At 46.0% G+C, this 24,312-nt stretch overlaps 1 protein-coding gene across 1 annotated transcript in view; it reads left to right on the top strand.

The window, feature by feature from the left end:
- The first annotated feature begins 7,300 nt into the window (after positions 1 to 7,300).
- Positions 7,301 to 24,312, top strand: part of LOC138795072 (cytochrome P450 2K6-like) — a 31,339-nt gene continuing 14,327 nt past the window's right edge. The window contains exons 1-3 of the mRNA XM_069974026.1: positions 7,301 to 7,483; positions 13,851 to 14,013; positions 18,531 to 18,680. Of these exons, the coding sequence (XP_069830127.1) occupies positions 7,301 to 7,483; positions 13,851 to 14,013; positions 18,531 to 18,680 (496 nt within the window). The remainder of the gene's footprint in view (positions 7,484 to 13,850; positions 14,014 to 18,530; positions 18,681 to 24,312) is intronic.

Below are 24,312 nucleotides of genomic sequence, written 5' to 3'. Positions count from 1 at the left end.
CTGCTGAAATTACAGGTCAAGTCATACTGCAGTTATGGGAAGAAAAGGTCAATATCTGGCTGCGCCTGGCAGAGTTTGCTCTCACCTGTCCTAGACAGACAGCAGTGTGGCATCTGAGAGGGCATTCAGCACGGCAAGTGGACTTTTATCAAGTCCCCCATGCCTGATGTTAAGGACAGAACCATGGGCCAGCAGTCAGCTAAGGGGCATCTGAATGAGGCTTTTATACCATTGTCAGCTGTTGAGTAAAGTCAAGTTATCAATCTAAAGTAAGGTAGACACATCTGCCAGCACACTCCATGATGGACTAATACTGATATGGTGTCTCTGTTCTCCTTTTTGTGGGGAAGAGAAGTTGCGCTGGAGAGAACTTGGCGAAGATGGAGCTTTTCCTTTTCTTTACAAAGCTGCTACAGAACTTCACATTCACGGTTCCGCTTGGGGCAAAGCTGAATTTCAACCCTATTGTTAACTTAACCTTCACCCCATAGAAGCATCAGATCTGTGCAATTTATCACAATTAATGGACAGTTTTCCTTGTGACTGCCTGATCTATTTTAGGGATTGTTAGACTATTATATGTCATATTCAATGTACAGTATTCTTTTTACTATGGTTCAGGACAGGCCATGGTAAGCTGAATACATTGCAAGTTAAGGTCATAGCAAATTGGAGGGGGATCGTTGTACTAACAGATTATTTATTTCTTAAAGCGTCGCTGTCAGGTTAATAGGTGAATTCCTGTTTGCAGCTTGAAGTTCATATGTGTGTATATATATATATATATATATATATATATATATATATATATATATATATATATATATATATATATATATATATATATATATACACATACACTCACCGGCCACTTTATTAGGTACACCTGTCCAACTGCACGTTACCACTTAATTTCTAATCAGCCAATCACATGGCGGCAACTCAGTGCATTTAGGCATGTAGACATGGTCAAGACAATCTCCTGCAGTTCAAACCGAGCATCAGTATGGGGAAGAAAGGTGATTTGAGTGCCTTTGAACGTGGCATGGTTGTTGGTGCCAGAAGGGCTGGTCTGAGTATTTCAGAAACTGCTGATCTACTGGGATTTTCACGCACAACCATCTCTAGGGTTTACAGAGAATGGTCCGAAAAAGAAAAAACATCCAGTGAGCGGCAGTTCTGTGGGCGGAAATGCCTTGTTGATGCCAGAGGTCAGAGGAGAATGGGCAGACTGGTTCGAGCTGATAGAAAGGCAACAGTGACTCAAATAGCCAACCGTTACAACCAAGGTAGGCAGAAGAGCATCTCTGAACGCACAGTACGTCAAACTTTGAGGCAGATGGGCTACAGCAGCAGAAGACCACACCGGGTGCCACTCCTTTCAGCTACGAACAGGAAACTGAGGCTACAATTTGCACAAGCTCATCGAAATTGGACAGTAGAAGATTGGAAAAACGTTGCCTGGTCTGATGAGTCTCGATTTCTGCTGCGACATTCGGATGGTAGGGTCAGAATTTGGCGTCAACAACATGAAAGCATGGATCCATCCTGCCTTGTATCAACGGTTCAGGCTGGTGGTGGTGGTGTCATGGTGTGGGGAATATTTTCTTGGCACTCTTTGGGCCCCTTGGTACCAATTGAGCATCGTTGCAACCAGTAGTGGATTATAATAGGGGCGTTTTGGGCGGCAGCCCAGGGCCCTGAGCTCCTGGGGGGCCCATGACCACCCAAAAAGACTTATACTTTCAGTGGTGTACTGTCTCCTGGCTACACTTCCGCCATGAGTTGCAAAAAATCACTGTTTTTTAATGGCAATTTTGCACAAATCAGGACATCATGACATTATCTGTCCTGTACTATAAACACCAGGCTAGTGCTGCCATAGTTACAGTGGGGTGGGGGGGCCCAGGCTTGGTGCACAGCCCAGGGCCTATGGTAAACTTAATCCGCCCCTGGTTGCAACGCCACAGCCTACCTGAGTATTGTTGCTGACCATGTCCATCCCTTTATGACCACAATGTACCCAACATCTGATGGCTACTTTCAGCAGGATAATGCGCCATGTCATAAAGCTAGAATCATCTCAGACTGGTTTCTTGAACATGACAATGAGTTCACTGTACTCAAATGGCCTCCACAGTCACCAGATCTCAATCCAATAGAGCATCTTTGGGATGTGGTGGAACGGGAGATTCGCATCATGGATGTGCAGCCGACAAATCTGCGGCAACTGTGTGATGCCACCATGTCAATATGGACCAAAATCTCTGAGGAATGCTTCCAGCACCTTGTTGTATCTATGCCACGAAGAATTGAGGCAGTTCTGAAGGCAAAAGGGGGTCCAACCCGTTACTAGCATGGTGTACCTAATAAAGTGGCCAGTGAGTGTGTATATATATATATAGAGGCTTTAACGCTAGCAATCTCCATTAGATCAAAATGGGGCCGCACGCATTATGGTCTCACTGTGTTGGTTTCCATGGATACCCGAATTTCCGACCGCAGAGAGGAATTCACCACCGATTGTTCCAGTAGACTTTGTGACAGGTACACTTTAAAAAATCTTGAAATCTACAGCAACCCTGAGATGCTGGGTGAAGCACAAGACAGCACAATTTACTCCGATCTAGGCAGGAAATTCGACTTACCCACTCAATAGACTATAACAGAGCAAATAAGTCAGATTTAATTGACAGCCAGAGAATGACATCGGTTCTCAGGAGACACATGTCAAAATCAAAAGTATCTGACACTAACGCTTTTAGTGGTCTCTAAAGTCAATTTATTAAACAGCAGACACCTATTTTTTGGTGTTAAAAGGTTGCACAAGGCTCATGTACTTAACAATGTGTGTTGTTTTTTTGTCCAATATATACCATGTCCACTGTGTGTTGTACAGTGGGCAGAGCTTCATAAAAAATGGGGCGAGGTCACTGCAGCTCAGGTGATTCATAATACTTTATGCCAGCAGATGGGTGCATTATAACACCCTACTCTCAAAGCTGGTGTAGATTATAAGGCTCATGCATAGGCAGCCGGAGATATGAGCTGTGAATGGTATCTATGAGCAACTCAGAGAACCTTACTAAAAGACATTGCTATAAATATAAATTTCGATTGGTCAGGGTCTGTTTACTCAGATGCTAACCAGTTGCTAGAATGAGCCAGGAGAAGAGTTTGCAATTTTTTAAAACTTCATTATTGGGGCAGCCATCTTGCTTGAGATGTTTTTAACTGCATTTAGTGTTATTTTTACAGCAAGCCCCATGGACATAGCCAAAATAAACATCTCCAAACTGTTCTTTGTGTGGGACAGATGATCTGTAACCCCTGTGACCTGTGCAAACGTCATTCTACAGGTGAGGGGGAGGCTGAGCTGCGAGCCTCTTCTGCTGTCTTTGCTATCTACTGGTGTTACTTTTCCAAAAGAGCAACATTTCAGAATTACAAAAAAACAAAAACATAGTAAAACAGAAAATTAGAAGAAAAAAAAAATCACCAACATTCTTAAAAGATATGTTTATCATAAAAACAATAGATGATTTTCTAATGGCACATTCCCAAATAATGGTATAAAACACGTTATCCTAAACCTTTTCTGCTTCCCAATGGTGCTGGCCAATGTGTCCTAATAATATCCTGGACTGTATAATAGTCCCCCCATATCGTGGTTAAGTCTCTCTGTGCAGCCCCCCACCCGCAGTCAGTATACCCTGGTAGTAAAGTGTGTCCGTAATGTAGATGTGCTCCTGTAAGTTAGTCCCTGTGGTAATTTGGCCCTCTAACTAAATAACTTCATAAATGTAGATAGTGTCCATGTAGACATCTCCCCTGTAGTAATACCAATGGCAGTTGCCCCCCCCCACCCAGGGTAAATAATCATAAATTTGAATATAATCACCCAAAGTCCCCGCAGGTAAACCCTATGTTGACAGATCCCTCCATGTAATCATCTCCCTCTGTAGGCAGCCCGTCCCCATGTAGATCCAGTGTGCCGGAGGAGAGGAGTTGGCAGGAGAGGAGCCCTGTCCAATGTAGTAAGTGTGCTCTGCCGGAACAAGTGTAGAAAAAAAACAGATAAGAAAATACTCCTACTCACGGATGCTACACTGGCTCTAAACCGCCTTATGCCCCTTAGTTGCAGGATACACATACGAAGTGGGTAATACAAGCCTCAGACGTCGGTTATCTGGGTGTAGCAGACCTCCGAGGCCTCTCAGTCACCCTGCACCGCGCATTAGAATACATAGACCTTTTTACCGTAGCTTTGTCCTACTGGGGTCAGTTCCTCTTGCTTCATGTAACTACCCTGCATGTTTTACAGAGGTTCCTGGCATGGGCTAGGTGTTTCCTATGTGGCTTCTCTCCTCTTAGTAGAGCTTAGCACCGCATAGTTGTCCTGGTGTTTAGTAGGAGAGCTCTGTAACTGAGTAGAGTCTCACACATCCATCCGTTCGGGTCTCATACCACTAACTCCTCCTACAGGCGCTAACTAAACCCTCCTTTTAGTGGTAGGGCTGAGTGTGTGTATGAGAGAGAAGGAGAGATAGGATAGAAGAGAACTACCACCTGTAACTGGTCAGCATGTGGTACAAAACAATTAACCCTTCTTCTCCTTCAGCTGTGCAATAAGTTAAGTAGAGACAGTAGTGACACCTAGTGGGGAAAACACAATACTACATCTCCCAATGGTGTGAACCCGAGGGAGTGACTTACTAGGGTGCCATAGACAGCACCCTGTGGTGGGACACCACATAGACATCTCCTATTGTAGGCGGCCCCCTCCACATGTAGAAATCAACACCTGTAGAAAGCCCCCTCCCCATGTAGATAGACCCTTCTCCATGTAGACATCCCTACATAGGTAGCCCCCTATGAATGTTGACATCCCCTCATGTTTGCAGCCCCCTCTTCATGTTGACATCTCCACCTATAGGCACCCCCTCCACATGTTAACATCCCCCATGTAGGCAGCCCGCTCCCCATAAAAACATCCTCCATGTAGGCAGCCCCCTCCATATACAGACATCCACCCTGTCGACACAGGTAAACCCAGACATCCCCCCCGGCAGGTTAACCCTCTGTTGACAACCCCTCCATGTAGACATTTCCCACTGTAGGAAACCCCCTCCCTTTTTGAACATCTCCCCCTGTGGGTAGCCAACTCCCCTTTTAGACATCTCCCCCAGTAAAACATCCCTATATGTAGACAGACCCCTGCCCATGTAAACATCCACCCATGTAGACAGCCCCCTACCCATGTAGATGTCCCTCTGGTAGTCAGCCTCATACCCCCCTCATGTAATAAAAAAAAAATAAAAAAAACATACTAACCCGCCTTGCAGTGCCGCACTCCCTCTGGCATGTGTCTCCTCACCCCACTCTGTAAACCGCACAAGTGACGTCACTCGTGCTGCAGAGTGGTGGGGGGGAGTGACCTTTTGTGGCCGGAGGCAGAATGCTGGCAGGATAGGGAGCCAAAGTCTCCTGGCCCAAAACAGCGCTGCATTATTCAACTGTGAGCGCTCCTTAGGAGCACTCAAATTTGAAGAGCCAGATGCAGCACCCGGTCCACCAGGTGTTGCGTCTCTTCCTGCTGCCCTCTATTCAATAGCCGGGGGTGTCAGAATCGTCCATGTAATGCAGCGTGTCAGTAGGCAAAAGATTTTGTGCAGTGACCTTCCAAACTGGGACGCTGCCCCGAATTCTAATGCAAAATTCTTATGAAATTTTTTTTTCATAGACTAAACCTCCATAGAGAGTACAAGGTTCAGAGCTAGCGTGGAATGTGAACGCTCTAGAATGAGAACTACCAGGTCTAACAAGTACATTGTTCATTTTCTAGGAGGTTTCTTCAAGACCAGGCAGGTTTTACCCCCAGCGACACCTTTATATAGCGCCAGATAGCCGCCTAGGTCCCTTTACTAAAACGTGTTAGAGCTTTGGATCTTGGACTGTCTCGGACCAAAACTCAGGTGAGTTATTTTTTTGTCTGCTCATATTTTTCTACCACGAAAGTTCAGTAGCTTGTGGACAACCTGAGAGCTGAATTTAGTGGCAGCAGATAATGATTTATACTCTCGGTACTCTCTCAGGTCTTAGCTGATTTTGTGCAGAAAAAGTTCTCCATATATTTACCTGCCAATATGACAAGGTGAAAAAAAAGTTATCGTTGGTGACCAGAAGAAAGCAAGGGCCCAGTCTCTGATTAGTCTGTTCATTTATTAATAAATTAGGCACATCTACAGCTGTCAGTGCATCTAAGAGTGAAAGGTATACCACCTAGAAGCCTAGGGACTTATTCTTCAATTTATGCCTGTGTACAGATGTAAATGATAAGAAATCAGGCAGACACAGGACGTCACAAATTCTTGCCCGTAAAATGCCTTGACCAAATGCTTGCAACTTTTTAACACTATTAAAATGGTGTCTTTTGTTGATGATTTCCCTAATGTCTCTGCATGCCTTTACATTAGCTTTACAGGCACAGGGAGGACTATCTATCTATAAAAGATAGTGTTGCAGGTGATCTACAGCTTGATTACAGTTAATTAATCATATAAAACCGTGCAGTCCTATAAAGGCTTCAAATAATTCTATTCACACATGTTCTATTCTTCTATTTTAATACCTTCGGAGCCCTGTGAGATTTTTTTTTTTAGTGTTCTATGAGGAAAAACAAGAGAAAATGCTAAATTCATATGAAAAGAATGTCTGCTATGTGAATCTTAGAATACAATAAGCCCTTCCCCAAAAATAACACCTAGCTTGATTTTGTTGGGTTTTGTAGTATGCTTAAAATATAAGCCTACTCCGAAAATGAGCCCAATTTATAGATAGCGCCTCCAGCCCTAGGTTATGTCAAGTGACGTCAAAGAGACAGAGACTAGGGATACTGTAGCTCCCAACTATTCTGGACAAGTGCCCTGCTATCTCCCACTAGGACAGGGCAAAATCCATTCACTCGCTTCTGAGTCCCTGCAGAAACATTCATCTCTAACTGGTATGCTGTATAGGTAACTGTACATACAGACAACAAGAGTTTACAAAGAAAAAGATAGTCTGTGTAGTACAAGAAAGAAACCTAGCATAATTGCTGATATTGGAAAAAAAATAAGTGCACAACAACAAAAAAAAAAGTGAGCAATGTCCCATGTGAAACATCACCAGCTTTAAAAAAAAAGAAAAAATGACACTAAAATATGTGATCATTAATATTTGAAAAAAATGACCTTCAGCTATCAACATTATACCATTATTTCAGGATTCTCTTTTCCCCCCTATAGATTCCTCTGAGGATATGTTGCCCCTTGATCCGGTCACAATTCTCTTATCCATCATAGTATGTATTTTCTTGGTAACTGTTCTTTTTAAAGAGAAGGAAGATGTTCCTCAGAATTATCCTCCTGGGCCAAAGCCATTGCCGATAATCGGGAATATGCTCGACTTGGATGCTAATAAGCCTTACTTATCATTTCAAGAGGTAAGATCCAAAAGATTGATGATGAAGATATTACAAGGCTGAAGTGGTCTACAAGATGTTCCTATTGGACAAATTTTCCAGTTATTGATTAACTGGTTCCAACCAGTTTACTGGCTTGACCATCTTTAGTGAATATAACTGTTGGCCAGCCATGTTATAAATTTAAGTTGATCATTACAAGGTGAACCTGTAAATTAGGGCAGATTTTAATATTATAATCTTATAGGAACAGTGGCATAGCTACCACTGTCGCAGCGGTCGGCCTTGGCGACCGGGCCAGTCATTCAGGGGGGCCCGACTGGCAACCTCCCCCTCCCCCTCCCCCTCCCCACCTCTGTTCCTATTGCTGGGATCTGCCTAGCACTTGTGTGTACTGATCTCCCCTCTGCCGGAACTCTGCAGGGCCCAGGCCCCTCCCCCAGGCCGTACAGTTACGGCAGTAGGAGGCTGTGTGTCCCTGGCTCCACACATGAGGGGAAGTGAGAGCTGACGTCAGACCTCAGATGGCTCCTCCCAGCCTGCAGGGGGCAAAGGCTGCATTTCTTCTTCTGAATCCTGGGAGTCAGCAGTGACAGAAGGTGAGGGTTCTGTGTCACTGATGTGTGTGTGATGGAGCAGAAGGGCCTGTGATGAATATTATGTCCTGTTCTGTCCAGTTCTGTCCAGTTTTGTCGGAGATTACTCTCCCCCTCCCCTCATCTCCCCCTTCATATATGGCTGCTGTGGCCTGGCTAACATTAGTCTGTGTGGGATTAAGAGAGTTAGGGGAAGAGAAGATGGGGGAAGATCAGTCTGTGTGGATGCAGCCAGGAAGAGCAGGATCAGGGAAGTGCTGGCTCCATAGTCCTGTCCTGTGCCCACCAGCAGTGGCGTAGCTACCAGGGTCGCCGCTGTGACCCGGCCCGCCCCGAGGGGGGACCGGCGAGGCCCCCCCCTTGCCACTGCACAGTTCCCCCTTAAATCACTTGCGCGCTGGCCCCGGCTGATGTACGGCTGCCGGGGGTGTCCCGTCCTATCCCCGGCAGCGCGCGCATCAGTGAACTCACTGTGCACCTGTGGCCCGGGACTTCCGTTACAGAGAGCTCACGTAAGAGATGCTCTCCGTACCGGAAGTCCCAGTCCTGGTGCACAGGGAGCTCTCTGATGCGCGCGCTGCTGGGGATAGGACGGGACACCCCCGGCAGCCGTACATGAGCCGAGTGGCCAGACCATGAAGAGAGAGGATCAACAGGGGAGCGGGTGGCAGGTGAGTTGTGTGGGTTTTTTAAAAAAATTTTATCTGCTTTTCACGGAGGGAAGAAGGGGGGCCATCTATAAGGGGAAAGGGCATCTATAAGCGGAGAGGGCATCTATAAGGGGGGGAGAAGGGGACATCTATAAGGGGAGAGGGCATCTATAAGGGGGGAGAAGCGGCCATCCATAAGGGAGAGAGTGAGAGGGGGCATTTATAAAGGAGGGGGCCATCTATAAGGCAGGGGGAGAGGGGGCAATCTATAAGGGAGGGGGGAGAGGTAGCCATCTATAAGGGAGGGGGGAGAGGGGGCCATCCATAAAGGGGGTGGGATAGGGGGCCATCTATAAGGGGGGGGAGAGGGGGCCATCTATAAGGGAGGGGAGAGAGGGGGCCATCTATAAGGGAGGGGAGAGAGGGGGCCATTTATAAGGGGGGGGAAGGGCCATCTATAAGGGAGGAGAGAGGGGGCCATCTATAAGGGGGGAGAGGGGGCCATCTATAAGGGAGGGGAGAGAGGGGGCCATCAATAAGGGAGGGGAGAGAGGGGGCCATCTATAAGGGAGGGGAGAGAGGGGGCCATCAATAAGGGAGGGGAGAGAGGGGGCCATCTATAAGGGAGGGGAGAGAGGGGGCCATCTATAAGGGAGGGGAGAGAGGGGCCATCTATAAGGGGGGGGGAAGGGCCATCTATAAGGGAGTGGAGAAGGGGCCATCTTTAAGGGGAGTGGCATCTATAAGGGGGAGGGAGAGGGGGCCATCTATAAGGGGGACAACACAGTCAGCCTACCCACTAAATGAGGGTGCAAAGCGGCCATTATAGATGTGCAGTGTGTATAGTGATGAGGATAGTGTCAGTGTGAGGACCCTAATATGTCTGTCTGGCAAATGAAAAGGGAAGAACTCCGATCAGAGAAGACGTCCCCTCTGAGTTACCTGGTATAACAGCACTGTAATGTATATGGTGTACAGAACCTGTGTAGAGCTGTGTCCACCTCTATAAGACAGGATGAGTTGATGGTAATCTGTGTACAGTGGATGTTATTTAGTAGCAGCGGTGGTTTTAGTCAGTATGCGGTAGTATTTGTCAGTAGCAACGGTGGTGTTAGTGTGTGGTGATATTATTTGTTTTTTAGTTATCTGGTACTGTGTTTTATTGGTCTCAGTATACAGAATTTGGTCAGTAACAATATGGTGGTGATGGTAGTGGTGTGGTGGTAATATATCCTTCCTATATACTGGTATTATTGGTATACAGGATTTTGTTAGTAACAGCATGGTGGTAATATGTATGGTGATAATATTTTCTCTTCCTTTATGCTGGTGTTATTGGTAGTATCTGTCTTGGGGGGTGTATGTGTATATATATAAATATATATAAAGTTCCACAATGGAGTGCACTCAGTATACACAGTGTTGTAGGGTGCCTGCAGCTGGAGACTGAATCAACGTCTCCTCGCTAAATACAAGAAGAGTTCTGCAGCACGTCCTTAAAGAGAACCAATCACCTAAAATTAACTGTCCCTATAATAAAAGATTATCTGTCCCTAAGTCTATTCCTGAAGATACAGACTGCCTGTGCAGTCTGTATCTTATGCTTTTACCTAATCCTGTAAAGCGGAGCAGTAAGGGCGGGGGCGGCCATCTTGATGACGTCACAGTGATGCGTTCCAGCTGTATCTTCTGTATCTTCATGTAGTTTATTTCTGAAGATACAGACTGCCTGTGCAGTCTGTATCTTATACTTTACCCGGTCCTCTGTAGCGGTGAGCTAAGCCGGACGCCATCTTGATTACGTCCCTTGCGTTCCAGCGCTGGAACGCACCAGTGACGTCATCAAGATGGCCGCCCCCGCCCTTACTGCTCCGCTATACAGGATTAGGTAAACGCATAAGATGCAGACTGCACAGGCAGTCTGTATCTTCAGGGACAGACTAATAGGCCCAGTTAGAATAGACATACACAGTGATCTCGCGCTGTATAGCGCGGGATCACTGTGTATTTACAGAGCGGCGGCAAAGGCTCATGGGAGCCCTTCCTGCCGCTCGGCATGCCGGGAGGAAAAGAGACAGGAAAAGAGAATGTGTATATTGTAAAATCACGGGAGTAAAATAAAATAATTCCAATTACAAATATTAATAAAATATTAATTTACAGCTTATTAGCAAAAAAAAAATTTTTTAATTTCGGCCATGATTGGTTCTCTTTAAGTGAAAAAATCCAAGTGTTTTATTCAAGCAATGATTTCGCTTATGATTTTGCTTGAATAAAACACTTGGATTTTTTCACTCAAGGACGTGCTGCAGAACTCTTCTTGTCTCTATAGATATATTTATATATATATATATATATATATATATATATATATATATATATATATATATATATATATATATATATATACCAGTAGCATCACTTGGTCGTGAAAGGGGGGGGGGGGCAAGTTGACCTCTCGCATCAGGGCCCAGGAGACATTAGCTACGCCCCTGCCCACCAGATACACCCAGCCCCCATACTGCTCCCCTATCTGTACCATGTATGTCCTAGTGTACAGGTGTAACTACAGTATATGTCGTGTAGGTGTAACAGGTGTTTGCATTCATGTGCATCTGGGTGTAATAAACAACTAATGATAGATATGTCTATTCTGCCTGCATTCTCGTTCCTGCATTGTGTTGCATATATCCATCATAGTGATATCACTAGTATTGCTTAGTGTGAGGCTGTATGACTTTTGGTTTTAGGGCCAGTTCACACTGAGTAAATTTCCTCCGTGTGAACTGGCCCTTAGGCAGCAGAAAGAATAGATACCCCCTGGTATGATGGTATATGTACAGTGACAATATTTGTTCCCTGTATAGTTTTATGGCATCACTGCGCCTATGTCTGCGTACTGAGGATGCAGACCGCAGTGTCAGGTCTCAGAACTGAGAACACATTGCCCTGGAAGTGGAGCTGGGGCAGCATCTTAAAGGAAAAGTCCGGCACTGTAAAAATATTTGAAACGGCAGGGGGGGGGACATTGTAAACCATCATTACTTACCTCTCCCCATACCTGTCCAATGCAGAATCGACACGGCAGGAACAACTTGATTATGTTCCCCCTGCCCCTGATGGCTGTCAGTTATTGAAAATCACTGGACTTCTCCTTTAAAGGACAACTCCCGCAGGACCCCCCCAAAAAAAAACAACACAGACACACACAGACACCATACTCACCATCCCTCCGGTGACGATCGCCACTCCATTCGCCCGCCGTCCGCCTCACCGTCACCGCCGTCCGCCGTCCAGCGATGTCTCTGATTTCCGGGTCCTGGGGATGGAAAAGGCTGCCAGTGCGCTTGCGCACCGGCAGCCTTTTCATTGGCTGGAGCGCATCACATGGCTTCCAGCAACCTCAGCCAATCAGGGCTGACGAAGCTGGAAGCCATGTGATGCGCTCCAGCCAATGAAAAGGCTGCTGGTGCTCATGTGCACCAGCAGCCTTTTCCGTCCAATTCACTCTCTATGAAGACGCCGAGGAGGAAGAAGACCCGGACCGCCCCCCGGCTCTGACGTCGTCGTCACCAGATGCCGCCCGGGAGAAGAGGACCGTGACGATCGTAATAGGTAATGTATATTTTCTTTAACTTCCGGGCGGGGGGGTCGGGGGTCCGAAAGTGGGGGAAGGGGGCCAGACCGGGTATTTAACCACATTACAAAGTTATATAACTTTGTAATGTGTGTTAAATAAGCTAAAAAAAATTTTCGTGGGAGTTGTCCTTTAAGCCTACAGACAGAAGAAGACTGAAACTGGGAGCCACAAGCCAGCCCAGCAGGGAGCAGACAGGCAGCCATAACAACCAGCCAGTGTATTGGGGACAGTCAGGGGCCCAAGTTGACCTCTTGCACCAGGGCCCATGAGACATTAGCTATGCCCCTGTATAGGAAGATACATAGAAAATACATACTAACATATTGTTGCCATAAAGTATAGCCATATCTACAACAGTGAGAAAAGGAAATCATGAAGTAACTTAAGGCTATGTTCCCACTACGTATTAACAACAGTGCTCAAAATATTTGATATAAACATTATTTTGTTGGCCGTTGTTCAATACATTGCGTGAAACAACGGCCGTTGTTTGCATTGACTTCAATGCAAATCATTGCATTATGAAAAGAATTGCTGTTCTTTACCTAAAAAGTACGGTTAATGAACATAGCCTATGTCTATGTTTCCACGATGCACTAAAGATTGCAAAAAAAGGGCCGTTGTTGTTAAACAAAGTCCGTAAATGATGTTCTTAAACATTTCTGGCCATTATTTAACAACAATGGCCGTTCTTTGCAATCTTAAGTATGTTGTGGGAACATAGCCTAAGGTCATACAGTTTAAAAAAAAAAAAAAAAAAAAGGCTCCTATCTTTACTGAGCCTGGGAAAGCTGAAAAAATACTATGCACCTCACTCTACTGGTTCTAACGATCAGTGGTGGTCTCTTGGTGGTGGTCTCAGCACTCAAGATTCTCAACCGAGGAAATCTTTTCAGATGTTTTTTACCGTATATGTAGTGAGAAACGTTATACTATACGGCCAGGGCTACACTGCAACTTTCTGTAAGGCTACTGTACTTTAACAGCTGCAGCTCCATAGCTAACATCAATCTTGTAGCAAAAAGTTGCAGTGCAGCCATGACCTTATACTCAGGGCCGTATTTACCACTAGGCACCTGTGGTCCGCTGCCTAGGGCAGCACCTTTCAGGGGGGCAGCACCAGGGAGCAGGGGGAAGGAAACAACTTTTATTTGTTTTTATTTTTTTAGTTTCCCACCTCCCATTTAGACTTGTCAGTAAATCTGGTGTCTTTTTGAGGGGAGGGGGGTAAGTTGGCACTGGTCAAGTCTGGTATCGGGGTGTTAAACCGGGTGTTACCAGGATTAGTGGCCATACGCCTATCGGTTACCGCATGAGGGTCTACGTGGTGGCGTACAGTAAATGTAGGAATGTGGCCTAAGACTGATCAGATATCAATATGATCAAAAACTAGAAAATCATGATGCTAATTGGTGAGTGAAGATGGGGCGTCCTCAGGTTCATTGCTTAGGGCAGCAGCAGCTGGTACTACGGCCCTGCTTATACTGACTTGTATTTTGCAGCTTGCTAAGAAGTACGGCCCAGTGTTCAGTATAAAGATCGGGGCCCTGAAGATGGTTGTGCTGTGTGGATATGACACTGTGAAGGAAGCTCTAGTCAACCATGCAGACGCGTTTGCTGACAGACCCATACTGCCTTCTCTCTTGGATGCAACAAGAGGATACGGTAACATTTCTTTGTGATGTGATTTAAAGTTCTTATTTAACCCTCTCCGGCCGCCGCATTGTTAATTAATGTCGCTGTAGCCTATGCCCGACAATGCAGCGTCGTTAATTACCGATCCAGGATGACACAGGCGCAGGAGCTGCGCCTGTGTCATCCGAGGCGGGTCCTGGCTATCAGTGCTGAGAGTTAACCCTATAGATACTGCGGTCAGCACGACCGCACCATCTATTGAGCTCCAGATAGAGAATTCTCCCTCTACAGAGGGAGAATTCTCTCTCCGGTATCCATCCGGGCTCTGCGAAGTGATCGCAGAGCTCCTATGATAGCCATGGAAATCGGAAACCTCAGGCTTCCAGTTTCCTGGCAACAGAAGCCGGCAGGGTCGGGAGGGAAGGCTGGGCGCGCGGGGCACAGGCCTGTGAGCTCTGCCCCCTTCCCTCTCTCCCCTGCTGCGGTTACAAGATAGTAACAGAGGAAGGGGACAGAGATATGGACATCATTATGATCCCATAAGCTGATGTCCAAAACGACCTGGGCATTAAGGCATCAATGACCCCAGGTCATGAAAGGGTTAGCATATGCATTTGTGCATGAGATTAATATTCTTATACTGTATTGTAATAATTTGTATAAGTCTGTAATGAAGGTAAGAGGGTGATTGCACATTAGGTACAATGGGTAAAAGTCTTTTATCTCTGGAGTACCTTCAAAATGGCCACCAGACAGAACCTATTCAAGATAATAGCAGCATAGGTGAATATTCACAAATAAAGTGCACTAGGTATAAATATCACTGTACATAGAAACATAAGTTATAAAGTGGGATGTCTTCTGCCAAATGGTTAACATTCCTTCAAAGTCCTTGGAAGTCCTCGTAAACTTCTCTCATATATGTTCAGAGAACCCCTTTAACTTTTGAGAGTCACTTGACATAGCGCCCATATAACAGTTATCCTATAAACAACTGGCTGTTGACTGCCATAGTGGCAAAGAGAAAACATAAGGGTTCTAGCACTGTATATTTGTATAGTGTCCTTTGAAATAGAAGTCCCTTTTTGTAGGTAGCGTTCCCGAGCACATAGAAAGTAGTATTAATTAAAGTTTTCGCATAAAATATACACCAAACATTATCCTTTATAAGAAAGAGAAAAAAAAAAAAAAAAAAAAAGACGGCAGTAGCAATCATGGTAATAGTTTTTTTTTTTTTAACACACTAAACCCCAATGAAACTAACACCCCCACCAACAGGAGGGGACTCACAGCCTCTCTGGGACTGCTCCACGCTCACGTATGGCTTGAAGGCCACAGTGGGACTGCGGCACACTCAGGCATGTTTGATGGTCTCTATAGGACACTAACTATATGCTAACTATAGCTTGGCAGCCTTTCTGGGACTTATAGACTTCAATCACTAACTTGAGCATTCAGACCCAATACAGCTTTCCAAAAAAATGTTGGCGGATTGCATGGAACTGGCTGCTCCTCCCAGCCAGAGTTAAAAGCCCAGATTATAACCTCACAACTGGTGGTGAAAAGGACGATGGTGTCAAGGGAGCTGCTTTCATTGAGACTATGTCTTCCTCCTTCTCAAGACACCCCCTAACAACTTGTGGCTCCACATCCTTGACAACCCCCCTGAAGCACCAGTTGACACCAGGGCTCCTTATCCTGTTTAGGCCACTCTAGAAACACTTGTGGATGGCTGAACTCCCAGTAAGCATCTCGCCCAAATCTACCTCCACAGCATGCTACCAACCTCCTGCCATGCTTTTCTCTGCTGTGGTCTCACTATCATGCAGGAGCAGAAACACAGAGTTTGAAGATTAAGCTTTTTAGTGGTGTTTAGCAGGCTTTTCCTGTGCTAGTTTTAAAGCGTTTTTATTGGGGGACAAAATCATACACAGAAACGCTAGAAAAAGCCTTAAAAAAAAAAAAATCCCTTTTTTGCTGCAAATGAACCTGTGTTTCCCACAGGAGGCAAGGACCCTGTGACCACTGTCTAACGTTCAGTTTGTTTGCTAAGCACAGACTGATGCAGACAGAGGTTGGAGAGTGAGGAGAATGGTTGGGATGGAGTGTTGGAGGAGAGAACTGGGGCATGAGATCGGAAAAACAGGACATTGTGAACACACACCGCAAAGACTACTTGGAAATGTAATTTGATAGCAGTGCACAGGAGGAGGCACGGCAAGAGAGAAAGAGCAGATAAAGGAGCGGGCCTACTGTAAAACCACATGAAGAATGTTGAGGGATACATAAGTAAGAACCTTGGATTGGATGGAAGTTTTTTTCTTTTTCTTTTTTTAAACAAGGGAGCCTGGAGTTTCCGTTTAAAGCAACTCTGTACCCACAATCTGACCCCCCAAAACAGCTTGTACCTTAGGATAGCTGCTTTTAATTTAAAGATCTGTCCTGGGGTCCGTTCGGCAGGTGATGCAGTTATGGTCCTAAAACAAACCAAAAAGAAACAAAAGACTAGATATAAATCAAGAGTGCACTCCACTGGCAAATAATGGAAAATTGCAGTAATAGTTTCTTTGGTAACAATTCACATAGAACACTACAAAACCTGGTTAAAAACAATTAAAAGTTCCAATCAGGAACACAGAAATTCATGGTCCGCCCACACAAAGAGCAGTGGGCTTATGACCTACAGGGGGTTGCATGCAAATAATATTGCTACCCTGACCCAAAAATAATAACAAATGATAATGAATCAATTCCCCAGGCACAGCGTACAGCAAACTCAAGCACCTAATAACACCAATATCGTGCAGTGAAAAAACCGCACCTAAAATGAGTCAGAAAAATATATTCAAATCATAATAATTACGAACCCAAAGGTACATAAAGCATGTAAATCCATATGTCAAATAATCAAGAAAAGAGAAAACAAACTGCACAGAAAAAAATCTATATCAATCATATCACCCGATCATAAAGTGAATATCGGTGCCTGGGTATGGAAAAGGTCATGGAGCGAACACCCCTGGAAGAAAAACTCCACACGTATCGTCACTGAAGTCACCGAAGGGCGGACCATGAATTTCTGTGTTCCTGATTGGAACTTTTAATTGTTTTTAACCAGGTTTTGTAGTCTTCTATGTGAATTGTTACCAAATAAACTATTTCTGTAAATTTCCATTATTTGCTGGTGGAGTGCACTCTTGATTTATGTCTAGTCTTTTGTTTCTTTTTGGTTTGTTGTGGTCATTGTCTAGGCATTGAGTGGCACCCCATCCCTTTATTCATTTTTGGTAGAGCCCCCTGTTTTGTTTTTTTCAGTTATTGTCCTAAAAAAATACTTTAAGGCTACAAACCCACTTGGCGGGTCTGCAGCGAGTCCCCTCGCTGCGTATTTGTAGTGAGACTCGCTGCAGGTCCCGGCCCTATACTTTTAATGGCAGACAAACACGCAGCAGGGATGTACATCCCTGCTGCGAGTTTGTCTGCAGCCCACCCCATTAACCCCCCGGCCACCGTAGCTGATACTTCACCTGATCCCGGCTCCGGCGGTTCCCGATGTCTTCAGAAAGCCAGAGCGGGGACCAGATGAAGTATATGCTTCAGCCAGCCGCCCGCTGCCCCGGCCGCCCGATCGCCCCCCCGCAACACCGATCGCACGCCCCGTCAATCGCCCCCCCCCCCCGCAGCACCGATCACACGCCCCCCCGCAGCACCGATCGCACACACCCCCCCCCCGCAGCACCGATCGCTTGCACGCCCCCCCCCCAATCGCGACCCCGCAGCCCCGGCCGCCCGATCGCCCCCCGGCAGCACCGATCGCTGCTGCGGGGGGCGATCGGCCAGCCGGGGCTGCGGGCGGCTGGCCGGAGCATATACTTCACCTGGTCCCCGCTCCGGCTTGCTGAAGACATCGGGAACCGCTGGACCCGGGATCAGGTGAAGTATCAGCTCCGGCGGGGTTAATGGGGTGGGCTGCAGACAAACTCGCAGCAGGGATGTACATCCCTGCTGCGTGTTTGTCTGCCATTAAAAGTATAGGGCCGGGAACTGCAGCGAGTCTCGCTGCAAATACGCAGCAAGGGGACTCGCTGCAGACCCGCCAAGTGGGTTTGTAGCCTTAAACTTGCAGCCCTATGTCAAATTGACGTGGCCTAGAGAACGCATGTCCTAAGATTGTGATACCCCTCCATCCCTCCTTCCCGCCCTCGTCATCATTAGGAATTCCCCTAGAAATATTGCTCCTATTCATCACCTGTGTGAACACTGCACATGTGTTGGGTCATTGAGGCACCTGTGCAGTGTTCAGACAGGTAATGATTAGGACAAATTCTGCCAGGGCCATTCCTAATGTTAAAGAGGGCGGGGAGGAGGGGCTGAGAGGCGGTGCAATCCTAGGGCACACACACTCTACACCAATTTGACAGCTGACATTACAAGCGGTTTGGGGGGGGGGCCAGATTGGGGGTACAGAGTCGCTTTAAGGACAATGTCATTTTAAAGAGTGGGGATGATTACCAAATAAAAGAATATATTTACTGTCTTTTCTTCAGGCCTTATCTTCACTAATGGAAATAACTGGAAATCCATGAGACGGTTCACTATTTCTGCATTACGTGATTTCGGTATGGGACAACAAACCCTAGAAGACAAGATCAATGAGGAGTCCAATAGTCTAGTGCAGACCTTCAAATCCTACAAAGGTAAGAAACTAGCCTTATTATACTGAAGCTGAACCAATTATTAGAATGTACTATAGAAATATAGTAAACTATATACAAACTATAGAGTATAACTACTATAATACTGCTCCTATAAACAAGAATATAACTACTATAATATAATTTAGCCTAGCGGCACTAGTATCAGCCATAGGTGTGAGGTGCAGCACTCTGTTTCTTCCCTGAACCGCATTTTGTTTCTCTCTTTTCTCCGTGTATTGCACTCCTCCTGGTGAGACCCACATGACCGCAATTAGCAGGAGACACCTGAGTGCACATGGTTTCAATCCCTCCTGTTTTTTCCCATTCTGTTTGCTGCAGCTATGGTGAGTGTAATACCTTATCCAGACTTGTGCTGTTTGGGGGCGACCTTCTCCGCCGGCGGTGCTGGCCGGGTTCTGGTGTGGTGTTTTTGGGTCTGGTCCTGTGGCATGGGGGTCGCAGGGCCGTCCCATGGCCCCCGTTCCCTGACTGTGCATGCCTGCGGGGTTGGTGGCCACTGACTGGCACGGTGTGGACTTAGTGTAGGGACCCATGTGTATCAGATACCGGCACGAGGTACATGGGGCAGTATGGCTTGATCAATTTATACACAAAATTCTGATGTGTTTTTTATTTAGCCTAGCGGCACTAGTATCAGCCATAGGTGTGAGGTGCAGCGCTCTGTTTCTTCCCTGAACCATAACTACTATAATACTGCTCCTATATACAAGAATATAACTACTATAATACTGCTCCTATATACAAGAATATAACTACTATAATACTGCTTCTATATACAAGAATATAACTACTATAATACTACTACTACTATATATAAGAATATAATTACTATAATATTGTTCATATATCCAAGAATATAACTACTATAATACTGCCCCCTATGTACAAGAATATACTATAATACTGCTCCTATGTACAAGAGTATAACTACTATAATATTGCTCCTATGTACAAGAATATACCTACTATAATACTGCTCCTATGTACAAGAATATAACTACTAAAATACTGCCTCCTATATACAAGCATAAAGCTACTATAATCAGCACAAGCCATTGAGGAAGTAAAGACCAGCGGCACTCACCGGGTTAATGCAGTTGTGATGATTTATTGATACGATGTCATCTTGCAGATAAGCTCAGGGCAGGGGGAGACAGGTCCAGAGGTGCTATGCACCGTGGCGACGGCCGTTTCGCGGGTTAACTTTCCCGCTTCGTCTAGCCTCAGAGGCTAGACGAAGCGGGAAAGTTAACCCGCGAAACGGCCGTCGCCACGGTGCATAGCACCTCTGGACCTGTCTCCCCCTGCCCTGAGCTTATCTGCAAGATGACATCGTATCAATAAATCATCACAACTGCATTAACCCGGTGAGTGCCGCTGGTCTTTACTTCCTCAATGGCTTGTGCTGATTAAATGAACTGCTTTCTCATTTACGCTGAGCACCACTGTAATGCATGAATGTCACTGAGATTACTCAGCCAACAAAGACTACAACGCTCCTCATCTCACAAAGACACTTAATCTGAAAACATAAACAGCTCCACACAAATCACGGGTCACTGATAGTGCCAACACATCTATTTGCTTGTGCTTATAAAGCTACTATAATACTGCTCCTATGTACAAAAATATAACTACTATAATACTGCTCCTATATACAGGAATATAATTACTATAATACTGCCCCTATATACAATACTACTATAATATAGTATTTTAACTACTATAATACTACTCCTATATACAGGAATATAACTACTATAATAAATTATTGTAGAAAAAGATGGAGCACTCACCAATCTATAGCTTCTTTTATTTCATACAACGGTGCATAGCTGGGAAGGGTGGTGTCCTCCCTCCCCAGCTATGCACCGTGGTATGAAATAAAAGAAGCTATAGAGGGGTGAGTGCTCCGTCTCTTTCTACAATATTTTATATTGAACTTGTTGATTTTACGTTAGCACCTAACATAGCTTGTGGATCTCATCTATCACAGTGTTAGACGATCCTTAACTGTGTTTGTGGTGCCGACCATTCTCTACATTTGTCCATAACTACTATAATAACTATCTCCTATGTACAAGATTATAACCTATATAATCCTGGCCCAATATAAGAATATGACTACTATAATATTGCTTCTTATGTACAAAGCTTAACCCCTTAACGACCGCGGGCGTAAGAGTACGCCCCCAAAACCCGGGCCTTAACGCAAACGGGCGTACATTTACGCCCGCGGTTTCCCCGATCGCTGCGTGTACACACGCAGCGATCGGGGAAGATGGCCTGCTATAATGTATAGCAGGCCATCCCTGCTTGTCGGCACGGGGGGTGATTAACCCCTCCCGTGCTGACGATCGCCGCTATTGGCTGATCAATTCAGATCAGCCAATGGCGGCGGTCTGCAGCTTTCCGGGTCATCGGTGACCCGATGGCCCGGAAAGCAATGGCGGTCGGTGCTGTCCGAGGACGGCACCGACCGCTATTACTGTTAAAAGTAATGGTGGCCACGGTGCCACGTCCCGATCACAGCGATATAAGTACCCCATGAAAGGGTTAAATACCTGCTGTGGACACCTCAGCTAGGTAGCTGAGGTGTCCAGAGCAGGTATTGACCCATACTCACCTGATCCAGCGTCCCGATCGCGTCTTCCGGGTTACGATCGCGTCCTCGTCTTCGTCGGCGTCTTCGTCTTTTTCCGGCGGTCCCCATCGGCAATCATCGGCTCCAGCGTCGTCAAACTTCGGCTTTTTTTTTTTCAGAATTTGAGTTCTACTGCCCCCTAGCGGCTGATAAGTGTATATAATACACATATCAGTAGCTATAAGGTTGAAGAAAAAAAAAAAAAAAAACCTTTTTTTCCATTTTTTTTTTGTTTATTTTCCGCACCCTATCGCCGCTGAGTGCTGATCAGCATCGCACGTAAGTGCGCCGCCGATCAGCAACTCCTCCTTTTTGGCGTAGAGTGTTTTTTTCCTATATCCTACAGCCACGGTCTGCTTATAAGTGCCGCACATAAGTGCGGCATTTATCAGCAACTCCTTTCTTGGCGTAGTTTTTTTTTAAAAAAAAACATGTAAAAAACACCATTACACTACACGGAATAATGTTTTACACTACACCACTACACATTTACATACCCCATATACCAATCCTCGTATAAAGATGGCCCCCAGGGTATTTTCGGTGTCGGACGCATACGCTATTATTGCCTCCAACACCGAAACAGCCAGTGAGGATGAATGGGGGGTCCTTCGTTCCTGCATTCATCCTCATCATCCAGTGACGTGTCTGGGGGTAGCGTAGCGTTCGCTGCCCCCCAGACACGTCTTTTCCGCCAGTACCGTCCCAATAAAAGATGACGGTATGGCGCGAAATTCTACAAACTCTGTGAGAGTACCTCAGGGTACACTTACAGATTTAGGGTACGTGCACACTGCAGAATGGCGAAGGATAACCCTTTGTGCATTCCGCAGCTGGCACCCACCGGCGGACTGATGCAGGCGCGCGTCTCCACCCGTGTCATAGACTCCATGTTATGCACGGGCGGATTCCATCGTCCGTCCAAAGAATGAACACATTTGACGGAGAGCGGAATCCGCTCGTGCATAGAATGGAGTCTATGACACGGACCGAGACGCGCACCCGCATCAGTCTGCAGTTGGGTGCCAGCTGCGGAATGCACAAAGGGTTATCCTTCGCCATTCCGCAGTGTGCACGTACACTTAGAGTGTATGATGGAAGGGACACCCAAATCCAGCCCCCAGATGCCTCCCCCCCCCCCCATCCTCGGAGTTAGTGGGGAGATCGTTGCGGAACTGATCTTCCCACTGCTGGATAAAGGTTACCACCACCTGTACGGGGATAACTTTTATACCAGCACCCCCCTCTTCCGGTCCCTCGCTGCCCGAGCTACTGTAGCTTGCGGCACAATCCGAACATATCAGAAGCAGTAATAGAGCCCTAAAATTTAGCAGCCATGGAGCGGACCCAGCGCTTCTGGATATGGATATGAAGGACCCCGTATCGCACCAGGGCAACATTTTCCAGGTGACGTCCCCCACACTGGAAAACAGGAGACCCCAGAAGAAGTGCAGAGTGTGGCGTAACAGTGTGACGCCTGTCCTGATCCCCCTGGCCTCGGCATACTGGATCGCTTCAAGGCGCACCACACGTCATTGGGGTTCTACATTATCTAAATTCTGTCCCTTATTCCTATTTCAGGGGTCACGTTGATCCAGGGATTATTCTGATTGCCATTATGGAGTCAGGAAGGAACTTTTCCCAGTGATGAGGCTACTGTTGTCTGCCTCACAAGGACACCTGTCATTTTCAACCTTATAAACTAATAATTGGCCTAATACCCCCAAATAAATTAGAATTGTCCCTTTTCCCCAGTTAAATAGGTATGGCCGCTATTCCCATTAGAGGATGCCATGATGCAATTACAAAGCCTCTGTGCGGCCAGGACAGTAGAAACCCCCACAAATGACCCCATTCTGGAAACTACATCCCATAAGGAATCTAACAAGGGGGGCAGCGGGGATATGGCCCCCTGGTGACGGCCACATTTTGGATGTGAAAATGAAAAAAAAATTAATTTTTATTTTCACGGCACATTGTTCTACATATGTGCCTGTTACCAGTGGGGTCCATATGCTCACTGCACCCCTTTTTAGATTCCTTATGGGGTGTAGTTTCCAGAATGGGGTCACTTGGGGGTTTCTACTGTCCTGGCAGCACAGGAGCTTTGTAATTGCGACATGGCCTCCATCCTCCATTCCAGCCTCTAAATGGCGCTCTGTCCCTTTGGTGGCTTGCCCTGTGCCCATATGGCACATTATGTCCACATGTGGGGTATTTTCGTACTCAGGGAAAATTACCCTACACGCTTTGCGTTTATTTTCTTTTGTAACCCCTTTTGGAAATGGAAAAGAATCAAGGCTAGACCAACATTTAGTGTAATTTGTTTTAAATTTTTACTCTAAATCATTAATCTTGTCATGATTTTTTCATTTTAACAAGGGGCTAAAAAAAAATAAAAAAATTTGTAGAGCAATTTCCCCCGAGTCCGTAAATACCCCACATGTGGACATAAAGCGCCATGTGGGCGCAGGGCAAGCCTCTCAAGGGAAGGAGCGCCATTTGGATTTTGGAGGTTGGATTTGGCTAGAATGGATGATGAACGCCATGTCGCATTTACAGAGCCCTTGTGCTGCCAAGACAGTGGAAAGTGACAAGTGACCACAAGTGACCCCTTTCTGGAAACTACACCCCTTAAGGAATCTAACAAGGGGTGCAATGAGGATATGGTCCCCTTGATGACGGCCACATTTGTGCCATGAAAGTGAAAAAATTAAATTTTTCACTTTCACGTCACATTGTTCCACATTTGTGCCCGTCACCAGTGGGGTCCATATGCTCACTGCACCCCTTGTTAGATTCCTTGAGGGGTGTAGTTTCCAGAATGGGGTCACTTGTGGGGGGTTTCCAGTGTTTTGGCAGCACGAGGGCTCTGTAAATGCGACGTGGCCCTTGAAATCCATTCCAGTGAAATCCAGCTTCCAAAAGCCAATTGGCGTTCCTTCCCTTTGGAGGCTCGTCCTGCGC

Source organism: Dendropsophus ebraccatus, chromosome 6 (genome assembly GCF_027789765.1).
Source record: "Dendropsophus ebraccatus isolate aDenEbr1 chromosome 6, aDenEbr1.pat, whole genome shotgun sequence".
Lineage (NCBI taxonomy): Eukaryota > Metazoa > Chordata > Amphibia > Anura > Hylidae > Dendropsophus > Dendropsophus ebraccatus.
This window is presented reverse-complemented; position numbering and strand designations above follow the sequence as displayed.